The sequence below is a fragment of the Cnephaeus nilssonii genome, assembly GCF_951640355.1.
Source record: "Cnephaeus nilssonii genome assembly, chromosome: 20".
Taxonomy (NCBI): domain Eukaryota; kingdom Metazoa; phylum Chordata; class Mammalia; order Chiroptera; family Vespertilionidae; genus Cnephaeus; species Cnephaeus nilssonii.
Genome location: NC_137091.1, coordinates 48,890,095 through 48,907,968, shown reverse-complemented (window position 1 = coordinate 48,907,968; position 17,874 = coordinate 48,890,095). Strand labels below are relative to the sequence as shown.

Here is a 17,874-nt window from a genome sequence, read left to right as displayed (position 1 = left end):
ACTGGAGATAAAGCCCACACCAGGAATGGAACCATGACCTCCTGGTTTATAGGTCAACTTAACCACTGAGCCACACCAACTGGGCTTTAAATATTTATAGCTGAATACCTTGGATGTGTAAATGTATGACTCAACAAATTTGTGAAATGGTCACTACCTAATTGTTCAAATCTGTTTTTCTTCATTGAGGTCATTCTCCTTTGCTGGGAGATCAATAACATAAATTGTGGCAGGTCCCCAAGTCTCTCTGTATCCATGTTGAAATCTGGATTGCCTCCCATGTGGGTGCTTGCCCAGTGCAGGAGAAGGAATTCCCAGTGTGAGGGAGGAGCTCTGCTCAGGGGAAGAGGGGCCCAGAGGAGGCAGCAATGACTCAGAGGTTTCAAAGCAGAGCCATGAAGAAAAAGATGGTGCTGACCTACAGAAAGAGGAAGTCAGTGAAGGGAAGTGTGTGGGGAAAGAAAGTCCACAGTCCCAGTGGGCCCTGCTTTCCTCTGAGAAATGGAAATCAGTCTTCTCAGCACCTCCCAGGTCTCCCTCTCCCTTGGGGTGTCCTCCCTGGGACGGCCCCACTGGCTCCTCCAGGCACCAAGGAGAGTGGAGCAGCCTTCACTGCCTCATGGGAGCACTTCACAGAGACCATCAACTCACTCCATGTGCCCCACTGAGCCTTTCTGAGCAGTGTCCCCCACCCACCACAGACTCAAGATGTCTCATCTGTGTCATCCAATCAGCCTCCTTCCTGGTTCTCCAACCCAGGCCCCACTCCTCTCCTCTGCCCACCTCCTGAGGACCCTTCCTGTAGCCCCATCTGGTCTGAGCCTGCCTGCTGCACCCCTTCCATCAGTTTCCACCTTCAAAAGAGATCCAAGTTGCCCGTCTGATATTCAAGGCTGGGAATGGTCAGGTTGAGCTAAACTCACCAGCCCCTCCACACCAAACTCACCCAGTTACCCACACTGCCCTCCACACCAAACCACACTCAGCAACTGAGCAGTTGGAAAATTCAGTGCCTTCTTCAGCTGTTCCTTCAGCCAATCAGAACCTGGTCACTTCCTTTCCAACCTGCTGGACCAAGACTGTCCTGTCTCATCCCACTGTACTGAAAATGTACTTGTGTTACAGGTTTGGGTAAGGGTTATACCCAGAAACCATATGTATGACTTAAAATACTGATCAGCATGCTCTCCAAGAGCCAGGTGAATGTTGGGGTTTTATTACTGATGGAGTGAATTTTCAACAGAACCGGCCTGCATAACATCTGCACATAGTGGTAGCCCTTAAAAACCGAAATATCAAAATAAATAAAGAAAAACAAACCAAAAAAAATCTTTGTTCAACCTGTTGCTAAAATTGTTTCCCATTGACTTCAAGAATATATTCCAAATATTTGCATGGTGCACTAGCGCTTGTGTGGCCAGCCTGCGCCTTCGCCAGACTGCTCTCGTTTCTGAGGACAGCTCCAGATCTTTCTGGTCCCATCCTCTGGGCTGCTCCCTGCTCATGCCTTGGGTCAGTCCATCCACGAGAAGGACCCCCTTATCCAGGACCCGGGATGCATGACGTCTACCAGTTATTGAACCTCATTGTCTCATTTCCTTTATTCTCCCAACATGTACATGAAACTAACTGAACTGTCTGCCGTCTAAATATCTGTAACATCTGCTTCATTCACCTCAGCCCCATGAGTCCAGGGAAGTGATCCCTGAGCTTCAGCTATGACTCTCCAGAGCCTGGCCAATGACGGCGCAGGTTACTGTTCAGTAAGTACTGCCTGACTGCCCAGCCAGTGAGAAAAGGAAAGAGAATTGCGTTTACAGAGGCTCAGGAAAGGGAAGTGTCCTACACAAGCTCACAGAGGTTCTAGAAAAGGCAGAGTCAGAATTGGGCCGGAAGCTGGGTGGAGTCCTCTCCTGCCCTGTTCCTCCACCCTCCTCACCTGGGACGGCTGTCACCCTCTGGATTTGAGTTTGGCCTGAGGTGGAGGCAGAGCATGTGGGGACTGGTGTGACTCAGGTCGGTCTCAGAGGTCCCACAGCTTGCTGTCCCCTAAGGCCCACCCTTCAGGGAGGGGCTACTTCCCTTCCTGTGAGGACACTGATGGGGAACCAGTGACGTATCACTTGGGGACTGGACCTTGTCACACCCCATTCTTGCCTTTGTTCCCAGGTTCTGTGGAGTTTATGTCGTCTGCACACTGGGGACCATGTGAGGAAGAACCCCGACCCAGAGCCTGCCTGCCCTTCTAGGCCTCAGTGAGCTCCGGGGAAAGGAAGAGGGGGGTTAACAGCTCGGAAGCCATCACTGGGCTGACGGGATGGCGAAGGGAAGGGAGAAAACGTGCATGTGTGGAGTCTCAGGAAAGACAAGGGCATTCCCAAGTTCACACAGACTCTGTGAGAGGCAGGCTGGTGCTTCCTTTGCTCTGCCCTGCGCCCTGCACCCTCGGGTACTGGGACCAGGGTCACCCTCTGGATTGGGGTTGGACAGGAGGCAGAACGTGGGGGGTCTGCTGAGACTCACATCTGGTCCTGAAGGTCCCGGGACCTGCTGTGTCCTCAGCCATCCTTCAGGGAGAGCAGAGTGAGGCGGATGAGGAAACAGAGACCTGTCACCCGGAGCCGGGGCCCTGTCACATCCGTACATCTGCTTGCCCTGCTCGGCTCTGTGGACTTTATCATCAGTGCCACTGGGGACCATGGGACACAGCACCACAACCTTGACCTTCATTGTCCTGGGCCTTGGTGAGTTTGTGGGGAAAAGAGGAGGGTTGGAGGCCCCTCCCCTCCCAGGTCCTGGCCTTGTGAGACCCCAGGACTCAGGAGGCTCAGTGGGGACTGGACTTCGGGGGGAGGAGACGTGCTCAGCCCCAGGTCTGCCCCCAGAGCTCAGGGGCCCAGACCAGGCCTGGAGCTTCTGTGTGCGGTTGGGGACGGTTCTCACAGGGACTCTCTTCCAGGGCTGTGTCAGGGTCCGTGGGACCAGGTACAGGCAGGTGAGTGCCGCCCTCACCCCTGATGTCCTGCTTCAGGAAAGTCCCCCCAGGGCAGCTGGGGAGACGTGAGGTTTGAAATAACGGTGAGCAATCTGGGAGGGGCCTGGAGTGACAGCTGGGGAAAGTGGGAAGAAGGACGACCCAGACATTTCATGTCTGATTCCGTTATAGGAGTCATCCCCAAACCCTCCATCTGGGCTGACACAGGACCCATCGTCACCAAGGGGAGCTCTGTGACCATCTGGTGTCAGGGGTCTCTGCAGGCTAGTGCCTATAGTCTGTATAAAGACAGGGGCTTGGAGCCCTTGGATACGAAGATCTCACAGAACTCCAGCAACAAGGCCAGCTTCCTCATTGGAGCCATGACCTCATCCCACCCAGGGCTGTACCAGTGTGCATATTACACCACTGGGGACATACTGTCAGAGCGGAGTGACTCCCTGCTCCTGGTGGTGACAGGTAAGGGAGACACCGGGTCCCCACTGTGGGCTCCAGGTCACAGGCAGAGGGTATAAAGTGTGGCCTCAGGGGGACCCCACCCCTCACAGTCCACACCTGGGGCATGAGAGTGATGGTCCCTTTAACACAGACCCTTTCTCCTCCCTCAGGATTCTATGGTGCACCGTCCCTCTCAGCCCAGCCAGGCCCTGTGGTGGACTCAGGAGGGAACGTGTCCCTCTCCTGTAGCTCACTGTTCACATCGGGCCCTTTCCACCTGCTGAAGGAGGGAGGGGCTGGTCCTCCCCAACACATGGAAGCAGAACCGAGGATCCATACTGGGAGGTGGTTGGCCATCTTCCCTCTGGGCCCCGTGAGCCCCTCCCGTGGGGGGAGCTACAGATGCTATGGTTCTCCCAGCTCCAACCCCAACGTGTGGTCACTGCCCAGTGACACCCTGGAGCTGGTGGTCTCAGGTGAGGGACAGGCCCCGTACATTCCCATCTGTTTCCTGGGCCCAAAATGACTGTGCTCTTTGTCCACTGGGGCCCTGAGGTCATGGGGGTCAGGAGCCTCCTGCCCAGACTCTGTGTATTCACCTCTGCTCAGGGTTTCTGTGCACACGGGTCTATTATGACTCTTTTTAGAGAACCTTCAGGCAATACTTCAGTCTATAAGCTCACAATTTAACTTACATTATACGGAGTCCAGATAGAAATATAAGCATTCTATTCCTATTTTCATTGGGAGTAATTAAATTCAGACATTGGTTATAGAGAATAACTTCCTATTTATGTAGTCTTCTTATCACACACATTTTCAAGTGAGTTTTATCCATGAACCTTAGAAGCATGTGACAGCTATTTGTAAAATTGAGTAAATGCACAGCTCACTTAGAGAATTGCACAACTAATATTGTAATTTGTGAGTAAGCAGTGTGATTCCTGTAGATTTCCTAAATGGTAGTAAGTGCACATAGGAAAGCTCTTGTTTGGACACACTTATATCATGGCCTGTTAGCCTCCCAAAGACTCTCCCTGTGGACTGCTTTTCAGTTGATCCTCTGATATAAAATTATAATCCCCAGCAGTCAAAGGAAATGTCACTTCTTTATTCCCAATGGCATACCTATTTTTCTCCCTCCACGTCCCACAGGATGGAATGACGGACCAAATGGGCCACAGCTTCCCCTCCGGAAAACAGCTTAATTCACACCCAAAGTGATTCCAAGGCAAATCCATTTAGAAATTTGCATTTTATGTTGAAAGCACTTAGGCCGCTTTGTTCCAATCCATTCTTCTGTTTCATTAGGGTTTGCTAGGAATGCTGTCTTTTCCTGAGAGATGCACATCCCCCCATAATTACCTTTTCCCTGACCTTTAATCACATGACACACATTACAAAGGCTTCTTGGTGTCACCCATTTGGATATTAACCCAACTGAGTGACGCTGATCACCCATGTGCATTTTCTGAATTGTGGAGCTGACACTTAGAGTTATTGCGGGGATCACTGTAATGAGGAGAAGTCCATAATTTTGTTTGTATCTCGGGTTTTATAGCAAATAGGGTAACAGATTGACAGGATTTCCTACTTTGGGTGCTCACTCAATAATGAAATTAGAGGGATTTTCTCTGTGACTGAAAGTTTTATCCAGAAGTGTGGATGTCCTTGGTTATGACTTTGTTGTACTTTGAGATAAAGCAAAAGCTCACACCATTAGCATCCATATGCCCACATTTCTCATTTGGTAAATAATCTACCACTGGAGGTATATATTTGCATAATTGTATAATAAATGAGCTAAATTCTAGCCCGTTTGGCTCAGTGGATAGAGCATCGGCCTGTGGAATGAAGGGTCCCAGGTTCGATTTTGGCCAGGGGCACATGCCCATGTTGCAGGCTCAGTCCCCAGTAGGGGGTATGCAGGAGGCAGCCAATCAATGATTCTCTCTTATCATTGATGTTTCTATTTGTGTCTGCCTCTCCCTTCTTCTCTGAAATAAATAAAAATATATTTAAGAAATAAATAAATGAGTTAATGAAAGAATAAATAGATGAACAATTCCAGGTGACAATGAATATGCGGACCCCAGAGAGAAGGTGCCTGGGCAGGGTGCGGTGAAGGAGACCCAGCCCAAACTTTCACCCCTTCCTGCTCCAGAGATTCAGGAGCCCCTGACACCAACCTCTCCTCCATGGAACCTGGGTCCCCATCTGTTGAGAAGGGCAATCTCTCAGGTTTAGGGAAATAAGCTCATGGGGTCTTGAGTCTCAGTCTGAACACAGAACATAATTATTTCTGAATTGGGACCATTTCCCCCCCTATCCTCAGTTCTTGGGCACAGCTAACACTTTTTTTAAAAAAATTTCTTTATTGATTAAGGTATTACATATGTGTCCTTATTCCCCCATTACCCCTCAACTCCCATTCATGCCCCCACTCCCCTGCTGTCTGTATCCATTCATTAGGCTTATATGCATGCATATAAGTCCTTTGGTTGATCTCTCCCCCTTATCCCCACTGTTCCCTACCTTACCTGAGGTTTGACGTTCTGATTGATGTTTCTCTCTCTCTGGATCTATTTTTGTTCATCAGTTTATGTTGTTCATTATATTCCACAAATGAGTGAGATCATGTGATATTTATCTTTCTCTGCCTGGCTTATTTCACTTAGCATAATGCTCTCCATCTCCATCCATGTTGCTGCAAATGGTAAGAACTCCTTCTTTTTTACCGCAGGGTAGTATTCCATTGTGTAGATGTACCACAGTTTTTAATCCAGTCATCTGCTGATGGGCACTTAGGCTGTTTCCAAATCTTAGCTATGTTGAATTGTGCTACTATGAACAGAGGGGTGCATATATCCTTTCTGATTTGTGTTTCTAGTTTCATGGAATATATTCCTAGAAGTGGGATCACTGGGTCAAATGGAAGTTCCATTTTTAGTTTTTGAAGAAATTCCATACTGTTCACAAATGTAGCTGTACCAGTCTGCATTCCCACTGGCACAGCTAACTCTTATCAAGGTGACTCAGAGCGGAGGTTAGACATCACATGGACGCTGATGTCAAGGGGAGGTGGGAACCAGGGTAGACACCAGAACCCTGGAGATTTGGGTCTGCTGTGACCTTTGTGACCTTTGTATCCACATTTTCCAGGCTCCAAACCCCAAGACTACACAGTGGAGAATCTCATCCGGATGGGCGTGGCTGGCTTGGTCCTGGTTGTCCTCGGAATGCTGCTATTTCAGGCTCAAAACGACACCAGAAGGACCCAGGATGCAGCCAAGATGTGAACACAGAGGCAACAACACACCATTCAGAGTCGGGGAGCCCTGGAGCCCATCTGGTGACCCCAGGAGGTGCTGAAAGAGAATGTGAACCATAATTGGGGGAACTGTCTGCTGAGAATGTCCAGGGGTGAAGACTTGGTAGGCGAGGTTTGGGTGCAGGAAAACATGGGCCATGTCCCAGTAGAAGACGCCTCCTCCATCCACATGGGGTGCTCTCTCTTGCTCCCTGTGCTTGTTGACTCTCCTCCACTGCCCTTCTGTTCTCTCCCGCTGACATGAGGGTCCATCCCACATGGCTGCTTTGGATTCACATCTACAAACCCCTTCATGCTGGGTCACATCCATCCCAAGAAATTGTGGTATCTTCATAACCCTGGGATTGTTTTTAAACCAAAAAGAACAAAGTAAAACAAAATAATAAAGCCCTGATACCTGCTCCACGTGGTCCAGCCCATTGCACATCTCCACCCCTCCTACCATCTCCATGGGACTTCTTCTTTGTATCCTTACTTGAGAACTTCTGTTTACCTAGATTTCAGGTGGTTCTGAATGATGATTGTTCTGTAGTTTAATTGTAATTTCGCAGTGATCATGGGAGGATTTGAGTACTTCCTTTACTTTCCCAACTATCTTGAGCAGAAGTCATAATATTTTGATAATAAATAAGTAATTTTTTAATTGTTTGCATCATTTTATTTAAGTAATACATAAGGTTTGTTTTAAGTTGTTTTTTAAAAAATTTCCATACCAGTTTTAAATTGATTCAGATTTGTTTGTTTTATACATTTACATCAATCAGTTTGGAGGTCACACATGCGTTTCCAATAGGAATAGTTCCCACCATTGTTAATATGGTAACCGGGTCTGTGTGCCAATCACTGGCTGCAACAACCTTCCACCTGGAGCGATAGGATCACTGTGCCTCAGTGTTTCTACCCAAGGGTCACTGCTGATGCCGGCTGCATGAAAGGCTCTGCACCAGACGTGGCCACAGGGTCAGGAGATTACTTGAGAAAGTTGTCCGATGTAGGTGGATATGAACCTTTGAAAGGCCCACCTTTAAATAGACCAATTTCCCCATAAAGATAGGCCTTGAAAGGATCACGGCCAAGACAAAAATCAAACTGGAAAAAATCCTAATCTGTATCAGAACCTGGATCTGCCAGTGACCTTGATGCTACAGTTGATGGGTGTGCGGAGCCAGCACGGCCATGGGTGAACCTGAGAGCGGGCCATAAAGGAGAAAAGAGACAAGAGAATAAAGCTGGGGCTAGGTGGGATGCTGCTCTCCCTGATGGAGAGACAGCACCACGGCCTGCAAGCCAAGTCTTTATTTTATAGCCAAATTCCAGGAGACAAAGTAAGGGCATGGTCAAGATGTTCTGGTGAGTTTGGAATCTACTCAATTACATGCACCTGATCAAGCTTTGTTTACCTGCTGCACCTCCCGCAGCCCATATCATTCAGTCACATGGGCCCACAGGTTCAGACCATAAGGTCAAGCTTACAACTATAGCCTTTGGCTATAATTGTGCTGGGATTTGCACGTGACTTTGCCACGAGAGGATAATGCCCTCTCATTAGTCCCAGGCTTGAACCTGTCCAAATGCTGTAGCTGCTCTCTCCACAGATGGGTCTTCCTCACTGTTGAATTCAGGACAAACTTTTTCTTGGCAACTGCATCGCCAGTCCATTCTCATGAGCCACCACTCCCCACACTAATGTCTGTGTCCCTGAGCTGTGCGTATATGCATATAAATCCCCAGGTTAATTTCTCTTCACCAACCCAGTCACCTCCTTCTTCCCTGGGAGATTCCACAGTCTGTTCCATGCCTCTATGTCTCTGGATCTGTTTTTTGTTTTTTGTTGTTGTTTTTTTTTTAATAAATCTTTATTGTTCAGATTATTACAATTGTTTCTCCTTTTTCCCCCCCATATCTCCCCATCACCCGGTTCCCTCCCCACCCCCCATTGTCCTTATCCATAGGTGTATGATTTTTGTCCAGTCTCTTCCTATACCCCCCACACAGACACCCTTTTCCCCCTGAGAATTATCAATCCACTCCCATTCTATGCCTCTGATTCTATTATGTTCACCAGTTTATTCTGTTCCTCAGATTTTGAATTCACTTGATTTTTAGAATCACTTGTTGATAGATTTTGTTGTTCATAATTTTTATCTTTACTTTTTTCTTCTTTTTCCTCTTTTTAAAGAATACCTTTCAGCATTTCATATAATACTGGTTTGGTGGTGATGAACTCCTTTAGCTTTTTCTTATCTGTGAAGCTCTTTATCTGCCCTTCAATTCTGAATGATAACTTTGCTGGGTAGAGTAGTCTTGGTTGTAGGTTCTTGCTATTCATCACTTTGAATATTTCTTGCCATTCCCGTCTGGCCTGCATAGTTTCTGTTGAGAAATCAGCTGACAGTCGTATGGGTGCTCCCTTGTAGGTAACTAACTGTTTTTCTCTTGCTGCTTGTAAGATTCTCTCTTTGTCTTTTGCCCTTAGCATTTTAATTATGATGTGTCTTGGTGTGGTCCTCTTTGGATTCCTCTTGTTTGGGGTTCTGTGCGCTTCCTGAACTTGTAAGTCTATTTCTTTCACCAGGTAGGGGAAGTTTTCTGTCATTATTTCTTCAAATAGGTTTTCAGTATCTTGCTCTCTCTCTTCTGGCACCACAAAAATTCAGATATTGGTACGCTTAAAGCCATCCCGGAGGCTCCTTATGCTATCCTCACACTTTTGGATTCTTCTTTTCTTCCGCCTCTCTGGTTGGGTGTTTTTTTCTTCCTCATATTCCAGATCTTTGGTTTTACTCTTCGGGTGCGGTGGTCTACTCTGTATATTCTTTATTTCAGACAGTGTATGCATAATTTCTGACTGGTCCTTTTCCATTTTTTTGGTATTCTCATTAAGGTCCTTGAAGGTCTCTTCAAGTTTCTCAGCGGTTTTTAGAAGATTCTTGAGTAACCTTATAAATATGGTTCTGAACACTGTGTCGTCCATTAGTTTGCTTTCATCTGTCTCTCCTACTTGTGACATACTTCGATGTCTCCACATTTTGGCTGCCTCCCTGTGTTGATGGAGTGGCTTTGTGTGGTCAGTGACCTATAGGGGCCGGTAGCTCAGCTTCCCCAATCACCCTAGGTGGTCGCTCTTGGTACTCCCCTTTGTGGGCTGAGTGGAAAGTCTTGGTGTAGTTAAAAGCCCTGATTGCTGTTGGTACACTGGGAGAATTGACCTCCGGTCCAATTGGTTGTGAGGGCCTGCTGTGTCTGTAACGGAAGAATTGCTGTGCTGGAGACACAGTAGGGCTTTGGTGCTCACTGAGTCTGCCTCTTGAATGTGTCCCTTATGAGAGTGGTTGAAATCTGGTGTCGTCCACACCGACAGAAAAGTCACTCTCACTCTCCGACCGATGGCCGAGAGTCCCGTAGGCGTCTGGGTCCCCCTCGTGTCCCCAGAAACTGGAGTTCAGAGTGGTTGGGATTGTTGGTATCACTGGCGGGAATTGATCTCCAAGCCAGTTGGCTGTGAGGATCAGCAGTATCTCCGCTGGGAGAGCTTCTGTGCTCAGCTTGGAAGGGGCGAAGTCTCAGGGTGGCGCAGACAAGCTTTGGTTTCCCGTCTGCTCCGCCCTAAGAGGGGCGGTTTCTCCATGCCCGAATTAATGGCTGCACGCCTCTGAGAGAAGGCAGCTTTCGAGCCTCTCCCACTGCCTAACAGACCAGTTTCTCCCCAGCTGGGGCTGGATTTCAGTGCAGACCGGAGGTTTTGTTTTTCTCCCGAATGAGAAATCCAGTCACTGGGAGGGCTGTGCTCAGCTTGGATGGGGCGGAGTCTCAGAATGGCGCAGACAAACTTGGTTTCTGTCCTCGCCACCCTAAGAGGGCTGGTTTCTCCGTGCCCTAATCAATGGCTGCGCCTCTGAGAGAAGGCAGCTTTCGAGCCTCGTCCGCTGCCAAACCAGTTTCTCCCCGACTGCAGCTGGATTTCAGTGCAGTCGGGAGGTTTTGTTTTTCTCCCAAATGAGAAAGCTAGCCACGCAGCATCTGCTGCCCTCCCTCTCCGCACTGCGAGCAAGCCTGCCTCGTATTCAGCCGCCCGCCCTTTCCGCGCTCACGGATCTCCGCACCTCCACAGCTCCTGAGGCTCAGCGTCCCCCTCTATTTTTTTTCTCTAGTTGTAGGTTTTCCACTCTGCCAGCTTTCCGGTGGTTCTGGACGGTGTGTGCTCTGTTTTCCAGTTGTAGTTTCAAAATTGTTGTGGTAGGCAACAGTTAGGTGTTTACCTTATGCCGCCATCTTGGTTTCTCCCTCTGGATCTGTTTTATGCTTCAGTTTATATTGTTCCTTAGAATCCACATACAAGTGGGATCATGTCATAGTTCCCTTTCTCTAACTGGCTTATTTCACTTAGTATAATAATCTCCAGGTCCTAAATGCTGCCTCAAAGGGTAAGAAATCCTTCTTTTCTACAGCTGCATAGTATTCCATAGTGGAAATGTACCAGCTTTTTTACCCACTCATCTACTGATGGGCCCTTGGGGTGTTTCCAGATCTTAGCTATTATGAATTGGGCTTCTATGAACATAGGAGTGTGTATGTTCTTCCTAATTGCTGTTTTAGGGTTCTTAGGATATATTCTGGGTGTGGAATCACTAGGCAAAAGGCAGTCCATTTTCAATTATTTGAGGAAACTCCTCACCGTTTTCCATAATGGCTTCAGCAGTCTGCATTCCCACCAACAGTGGACCGGGGTTCCCTTTTCTCCACACCCTCACCAACAAGTGTCATTTGTTGATTTCTTGGTGATAGCCATTCTGACAGGTGAGATGAGACCTCCGTGTGTTTTATTTTGTGTCTCTCTGATGAGCAGTGACTGTACCAATTTCATTGATTACTATGGGTTTCCAGCTCTTTCCTTTCCATCCCTTTCCTTTTTATCCATTCGCATTGAACTGATTTCCTGCTATGAGCCATGCAGATGCCCCTGTGGAGGTCCCAGCTGGCCCTTCCTGACTCCACACTCTCCCCCAATCCTGCTGTTCCTTGCTGTAGGCCACTCCACTCTTCCCCAGCTTGGCCAGCTCTTCCTCAGAAGTGCAGATCTGGACACCTGACTAGTTCCTTCAACTCCAGGGATGTAACCAATTGGGCCTCCTCAGCACATTTCCTTCTGACTTCCCTGAGTCGCTCATGCAGCTAGACTTCCTGCTCATCCAGCCCATTCAGGAGACCCTATCCTTGCTTTTTCTGGGCCTATACTTTTAGCAGATTGGCTTTTGCCCTTTGAAGTTCATCCTGAAGACCCTGGCCCACACCATTCTCTGTTGAAGAGTATATCTTTCTCCCAGCTGGAATGGCCCAGTTGTTTGAGCATTATCCTGTGCATCGAAAGGTTGCTGGTTCAATTCCAGGTCAGGACACAAACCTGGGTTGTGGGTTCAATCCCTGGTCAAGGTACATGCAGAAGGCAACTGCTCAATGCTTCTCTTTCACATCCATGTTTCTCTATCTCCCTCTCTCCCTCCTTCTCCCTAAGCATGTCGTCGAATGAGAACCTGTAGAAATATAGTACCTTCTTTCTCCTTAAGGTCCTCTTGCACGTTATTCTTGTCCCTCTTTAGGTCAATGGTGTCATTATTAAGGGCATCTAGCTCCTTAATAGCAGAGAAATCTGAGAGCAGGACTGGGTCCTATGATGCTCTTTGGTAAACGGGCCCTGTCTGGTGGTGGCAGCATCTCAGGAGTAAAAATGAGAGGAAGATCAATGCCCTTTATTAACTTCTGATTTACTGTGTGAAAAGCCAAGGCAAACATACCCTTTGAAAGCTTCCCACAGGGTCACATAACACCCAAAGGTAGGCTAGTTATGTAGAAGCTAAACCTGTCTTCAGGAAGATCTCACAAACATCCATTCAAGACACAAACTCATCCATGCCCTTATCAGTGTCCAGGAAGATGCCATCCTCTTTAGCTTTTTTGCAGGGGATTCAATCCACGCTTTCCTCTTAGCAGGTGGCACAAGGCTGGAGGCCAGGACAAGGGCACAGGGGCTTTCTTCAATGTACCCTTCACCAAGCACATGGCACCTGCAGGCTCATCTCTGTGAGCTTCGCCCCATGGCCAACACCACTCAGCTCCCAAACACTTCCAAGGGCAGCCACAGGCAGCTTCGAGGTGAGTGATGCTGGTTTCCCTTTATCACAGACAGAAATCCACGTTCGGGGCTTAAAACGATACAAAATGGCACCATGTCTGTCCTTGTCTTCAGATTTTACAGCCCATGGGAGCCCGTTGCAGAGGTCCCGCTGTCCAGCAAGGCACTATGGGTGTGGTGAAGTGTTGCTGGAGGAACAGCCACGATCAAGTTCCTCAGAGTACCTGCAATGCATTCTGGGTGCATGCACAAGGCACAGAGCAATGAACAATTGCCCTTTGCTCAGGACACCTTTGCCTTCTGGGTAGGCTAAATCCCAAACCTTCCCAGTGTCAGATCTGGGAGCCTGATATGTTCAGGAAAGCAGCAGCATCAGAAGCCAACACCCTCAATAATGGCCCGTACCACCCTGTCTGTAGCATTTTCCACATGAAGGGGTCCCACTTGATGACTGTGTCAGGGAAGCTGGGCTGGCACAGCCATGGTGCCCCCATCCTGCAGGGGAGGAGAAGGAAGGACAAGTAGGCAGGGGTGGGGAGGAAGGGGAGGGTGCAGGGGAAGCAAGCCCTTCCCTCCGTTTACCCCCTGGGATTTTCTTTTCTCGTCCATTCCTATTGGACGCTGCCCTCCCACACGCCTGCTTCTCCACAGAGAGTCCCTCACAGCGCTGTCCTGATGTTCAGGACCCAAAGAGGTGGAGAGTGGGATCAGCCCTCCCCCAAGGGGTCCTCTCTCCCTAAGTTAGCATCTGACTGTGATGTGCCCAGCAGGGCCCACCCCAAAGGTGAGCCTCACACTCGCACCAGGACAGACACCCATGCCTAACTGGAATGGATTGAATCCGTTTCATACACACACACAGGGGACGTGGTTCAGTGCTGACCATGGGCTGGGTCTGTGGACAGAGAGACCCCAGTGCCCATATCCAAAGCATGTGGAGGGGGCAACCCTGCTCCAACTTTCACCCTGAGTCCATTCCCCTCCCTGTGTGTGGCCACCCTGGGTCCCTCTCTGGTCCACACAGAGGCGGGAACCTCCACGCTGATGACTTCTGGCTGCACCCAGGCACAGTAGCCACTCAACTCTCACAGTGGTTGTCTGTTCTGCTTCCCTCTCCATCTGGGGAACTTCCACTTCCCTTTTGGGCACTGAGGATGGCCACATGTTTCAGAAACAGTGTGCATGGCCTTTCTCAGCATCAGGAGCAGATGGGATTTGTACGTGGGTATAGCAACCATCCCATTCTTGTGGAGTTCTGAGCAACACCGCTCATGGCTCACCTCACAGGGCTTGTCAGGTGAGGAAATAAACCAGATGGCTCCCTCCAGGTCCCCATGGCACCGACCCCACAACCACTCTAAGGAGTTGCGTTTTTGACGACGTGCTGCATGAGAGGAAACTGAGACTCAAGAGATTGTACATTGAGGGTGAAGGTCCCACACCTAATGGACAATGGAGGACGATTTCAATAAGAATCAGCCCAGCTGGCATGGCCCAGGGGTTGTGTATCGATCTGTGTATGAACCAGAAGGTCAAGGTTACAATCTCACTCAGGGCACTAGCACAAGTTGGGGGCTCCATCCCCCATGTGGGGTATGCAGGAGGCAGCCGGTCAGTGAATCTCTCTCATCATTGATGTTTCTGTCTCTCCCTCCCTCTCCATCATCTCTGAAAAAAAACTTTTTTTTAAATAATAAATAAATAAATAAATAATCCGTTTTGTTCCCCAAATCAGAGCAATAACACACTAATTGCACTGACTGTGAAGACAGGGACCCGGGATGAGGAGGAGAGATCTTCCTGAGGAACGAGGCACTGAGGGGTGGAGGGATTCAGAGGTGCAAGTTCCCAGGTCGCTGGGGTGCATGCTGTTGCAAGAAAGGGGAGTTGACCAGGGGCTGGGGTAGGAACAGAAACACACTCTGGGGTCAGAGTCTGAAACCTGCTTCCTTCCCCTATTTCCCTGCATTTCCCTCTGTGCTCATTGTCACAAGGACAGCGCCCTGAGTTGCACAGGGAGAGGGTGAGCGTGTCCCTGCTGATCTGAGCTCTGCAGCCACAGGCACCCACGTCTTCCTGAAGCGTCTCCAGGGCCCGGGTGGCACTGTCCATGGTGAGGACCCCAGGGAGGGGCTGATGGATGGGCTGAAGAGGAAGGAGACCCCGTGGGGGAGGCTCTGACAGGGAAGAACGTGCCCTGGGTCACCTCACTGGAAGGGTTACTCAGGAGGCTCCGGGTCTGTTTCCTGCTTCACCATGAAAATGAGAGCCAGGCTGCTAGAGAGGCTGTGCCCTCGCCTGTGGGCTGCTGATGTGAGAGCCCCGTGACTAGAAGAACCGGCCTCCAAGTGACCACCATCTGTACGCCTGTCTGTCCATCCTGCTGCCTCCGCCATCTCCTCCATCTGCTCATCAGAGGCCTCAGGCAGAAGACGCCATGACCCCCACCCTCAGGGCCCTGCTCTGTCTCGGTGAGATGGGAGGGAGAAAGGAGCCCTGGTCTGTCAGGACCCCAGGACTCCGGGGGCTCATGGGGAGGAGGGTGCTGCTCAGGGTTCAGGGCAAACCTCTCACAGGGACTCTCTTCCAGGGCTGAGTGTGGGCCTCGGGACCCCCGTGCAAGCAGGTGAGTCTCCCAGGTGTCCCAGATCCCACTCCTCCTTGGGACAAGGACCACCATCCAGGCAGCAGGGGCAGGATCTGTCTGACAGATGGGAGAATCTGGGACTGAGAGTTGGGGACCATGGGTGGGAATGTCCTGTGACTCAGACTCTGAATCCTTCCAGGGCCGCTCCCCAAGCCCACCCTCTGGGCTGAGCCAGGCCCTGTGACCCCCTGGGGGAGCCCTATGACCCTCTGGTGTCAGGGAACCCCAGGGGCTGAGGAGTACCATCTGGAGAAAGAGGGAAGCCCAGCACCATGGAAAATACAGAAGCCACTGGAACCCGGGGACAAGATCAAGTTCTCCATCTCACACATGAAAGGGGGTGATGCAGGGAGATATCGCTGTTACTATCTCAGCCGCAATGACTGGTCAGAGCGCAGTGACCCCCTGGAGCTGGTGGTGACAGGTGAGAGGACACTCAGGAGTCCCAGCCTCAGGCTCTGTCCTCAGGAAGGGGGTCTGCACTCAGGGTGTCCCCCTCTCACAGCCCAGCCCTCGGGGACATGAGGGAGGTGTGAGCCCCATTTAACACGCTGCCTCCTCCTCGCCTAGGATTCTACAGGAAACCCAGCCTCTCAGCCTTGCCCGGCCCTGTTGTGCCCTCAGGAGGGAACGTGACCCTCCAGTGTGGCTCAGGGCAGGGATATGACAGGTTCCTTCTGACTAAGGAAGGAGATCACAGGCTCTCCTGGACCCTGGACTCACAGCCACAGCCCAGTGGGCAGTCCCAGGCCCTGTTCCCTGTGGGGCCCTTCACCGCCAGCCACAAGTGGACGTTCAGATGCTATGGCTGTTACAGGAACAGGTCCCAGGTGTGCTCACACCCCAGTGACCCCCTGGAGCTGCTGGTCTCAGGTGAGGAGCCCTGCCCCGTGCTTTCTGTGCTCAGTCAGCTCAGGGCCCTGTCCCTAGGAGTGTGGGTGACAGTAATACACAAGGAGGGGGAGGAGGATCCATAGAGCAGGGTCCAGCCCATGAGAGAGTAGAGACAGACAGGCACTCCCACTCTTGAACCCAATTCTGAACCTCAGCAGAGATGAAGGGTAGGAAGGGCGAGTGAGATGTGAGTGAAATGAGCAGGCCCCAGGGTGGCCTCAGGAGAGAACGTGACCCTGCTGTGTCAGTCACAGTCTGAGGGACACGTTCCTTCTGTCCAAGGAGGGGGCAGCCAACCCCATTCTGCGTCTTAGATCCAAGCACCGAGCTCAGCACTTCCAGGCAGAGTTCTCCACGAGCCCTGTGACCTCAGCTCACTGGGGCACCTACAGGTGCAACAGCTCACACAGCTCCTCCCCCTTCCTGCTGTCACTCCCCAGTGAGCCCCTGGAGCTCCTGGTCTCAGGTGAGGGCCCTGACCCTGTCTGCTGTGCTGTCAGCTCAGGGTCCCGTCCCCAGAACAATCATGGGCTGAAAGGGAGGGAGGGGCTGTAGGGATGGTCACCAGAGGAGATCTGCCCCTCAGAGACCCCCCAATCCCTCTCCACCCCTGCCCCTCACCTGGTCCTGAAGGTGCCTGTGGACAGTGGGAGGGTCTGAGGGGCCACAGGGCAGATGCAGGAGGATCTGAGAGAGGAAGAGACTCTAGGGTCAGCCCCAGACCCTCACCCCCTCTGTCCTCCCAGGACCCCCGAGGGCCCCAACCCCACACACACACAGGGCCCATGTCTACAGCTGATGAACCACTGGGTCCCATTTGCTCAGAGAAGGCACAGACCATCCCAGGGCAGTTCGCAGTCTCTCAGAGGATCTAATGTGCCCTCCCCTCCCACCCCCAGAAACTTAAGAACAGGCTTGTGTAGGAGTTGGGGAGATTTCAGGCCTGTGAGAGTTGGGGAGATTTCAGGCAACCACAGGGCTTCAGGGACTGGAGGCTTCACCCCTCCCCCATCACACAGTCAGGCTTGCTGAGGAGTGAGGCAGGGGACAAGTAGGGGGGGCATGGCTGTGGGAGGTGTGGGGCCCAGCTGGGGGAGGGGAAGCTGTTCTCTAGTGGGGAGAAGACAGCCCCCCCCTCACCTGTCATCCTGATGCCCAGGAGGCTCTGAGTTTCAGAGACTCCCCACCATGGAGTCAGGCCCCCAGAGGGGTAAGTGAGGGTCTCTGTGTGGAGGTGATGGGTGTCAACATGGGGGACAGGGCCTCAGCCTTGCGGGGGTTCAGGCCCCTCTGGATTCCCTGACTTGGACCCGCCTTTCCCCTGCCTGGACCTCAGTGTCTCCAAGTGTAAAAGGAGAGAATCCTTGTCCAGAGCTTAGACTTCCTGTCGGTTCTGGCCCTGACCTCCTGGGAGAGGGCCTCACAGGGAAGCCCCCAGG

General features: G+C 50.9%; 2 protein-coding genes across 6 annotated transcripts in view; both read left to right on the top strand.

The window, feature by feature from the left end:
• LOC307115918 (leukocyte immunoglobulin-like receptor subfamily B member 1) overlaps window positions 1–17,874 on the top strand; it is a 94,807-nt gene that overhangs the window by 55,407 nt on the left and 21,526 nt on the right. For 4 of the 5 annotated variants that reach the window (XM_079799471.1, XM_079799473.1, XM_079799470.1 and 1 more), the window contains 2 exons: window positions 15,681–15,965; window positions 16,112–16,414. In XM_079799471.1, the coding sequence (XP_079655597.1) occupies window positions 15,681–15,965; window positions 16,112–16,414 (588 nt within the window). Of the gene's footprint in view, window positions 1–14,927; window positions 15,366–15,484; window positions 15,521–15,680; window positions 15,966–16,111; window positions 16,415–17,874 lie in introns of those variants that run through there. The other variant, XM_079799472.1, reaches the window with a different exon arrangement.
• LOC307092429 (leukocyte immunoglobulin-like receptor subfamily A member 5) lies at window positions 2,195–6,732 on the top strand (the record flags this gene model as incomplete). Its single annotated transcript, XM_079759726.1, has 5 exons — window positions 2,195–2,255; window positions 2,538–2,744; window positions 3,167–3,454; window positions 3,604–3,909; window positions 6,596–6,732. The coding sequence occupies exons 2-5, from the start codon at window positions 2,699–2,701 to the stop codon at window positions 6,730–6,732; spliced, it is 777 nt and encodes a 258-aa protein (XP_079615852.1). The 5' UTR covers window positions 2,195–2,255; window positions 2,538–2,698.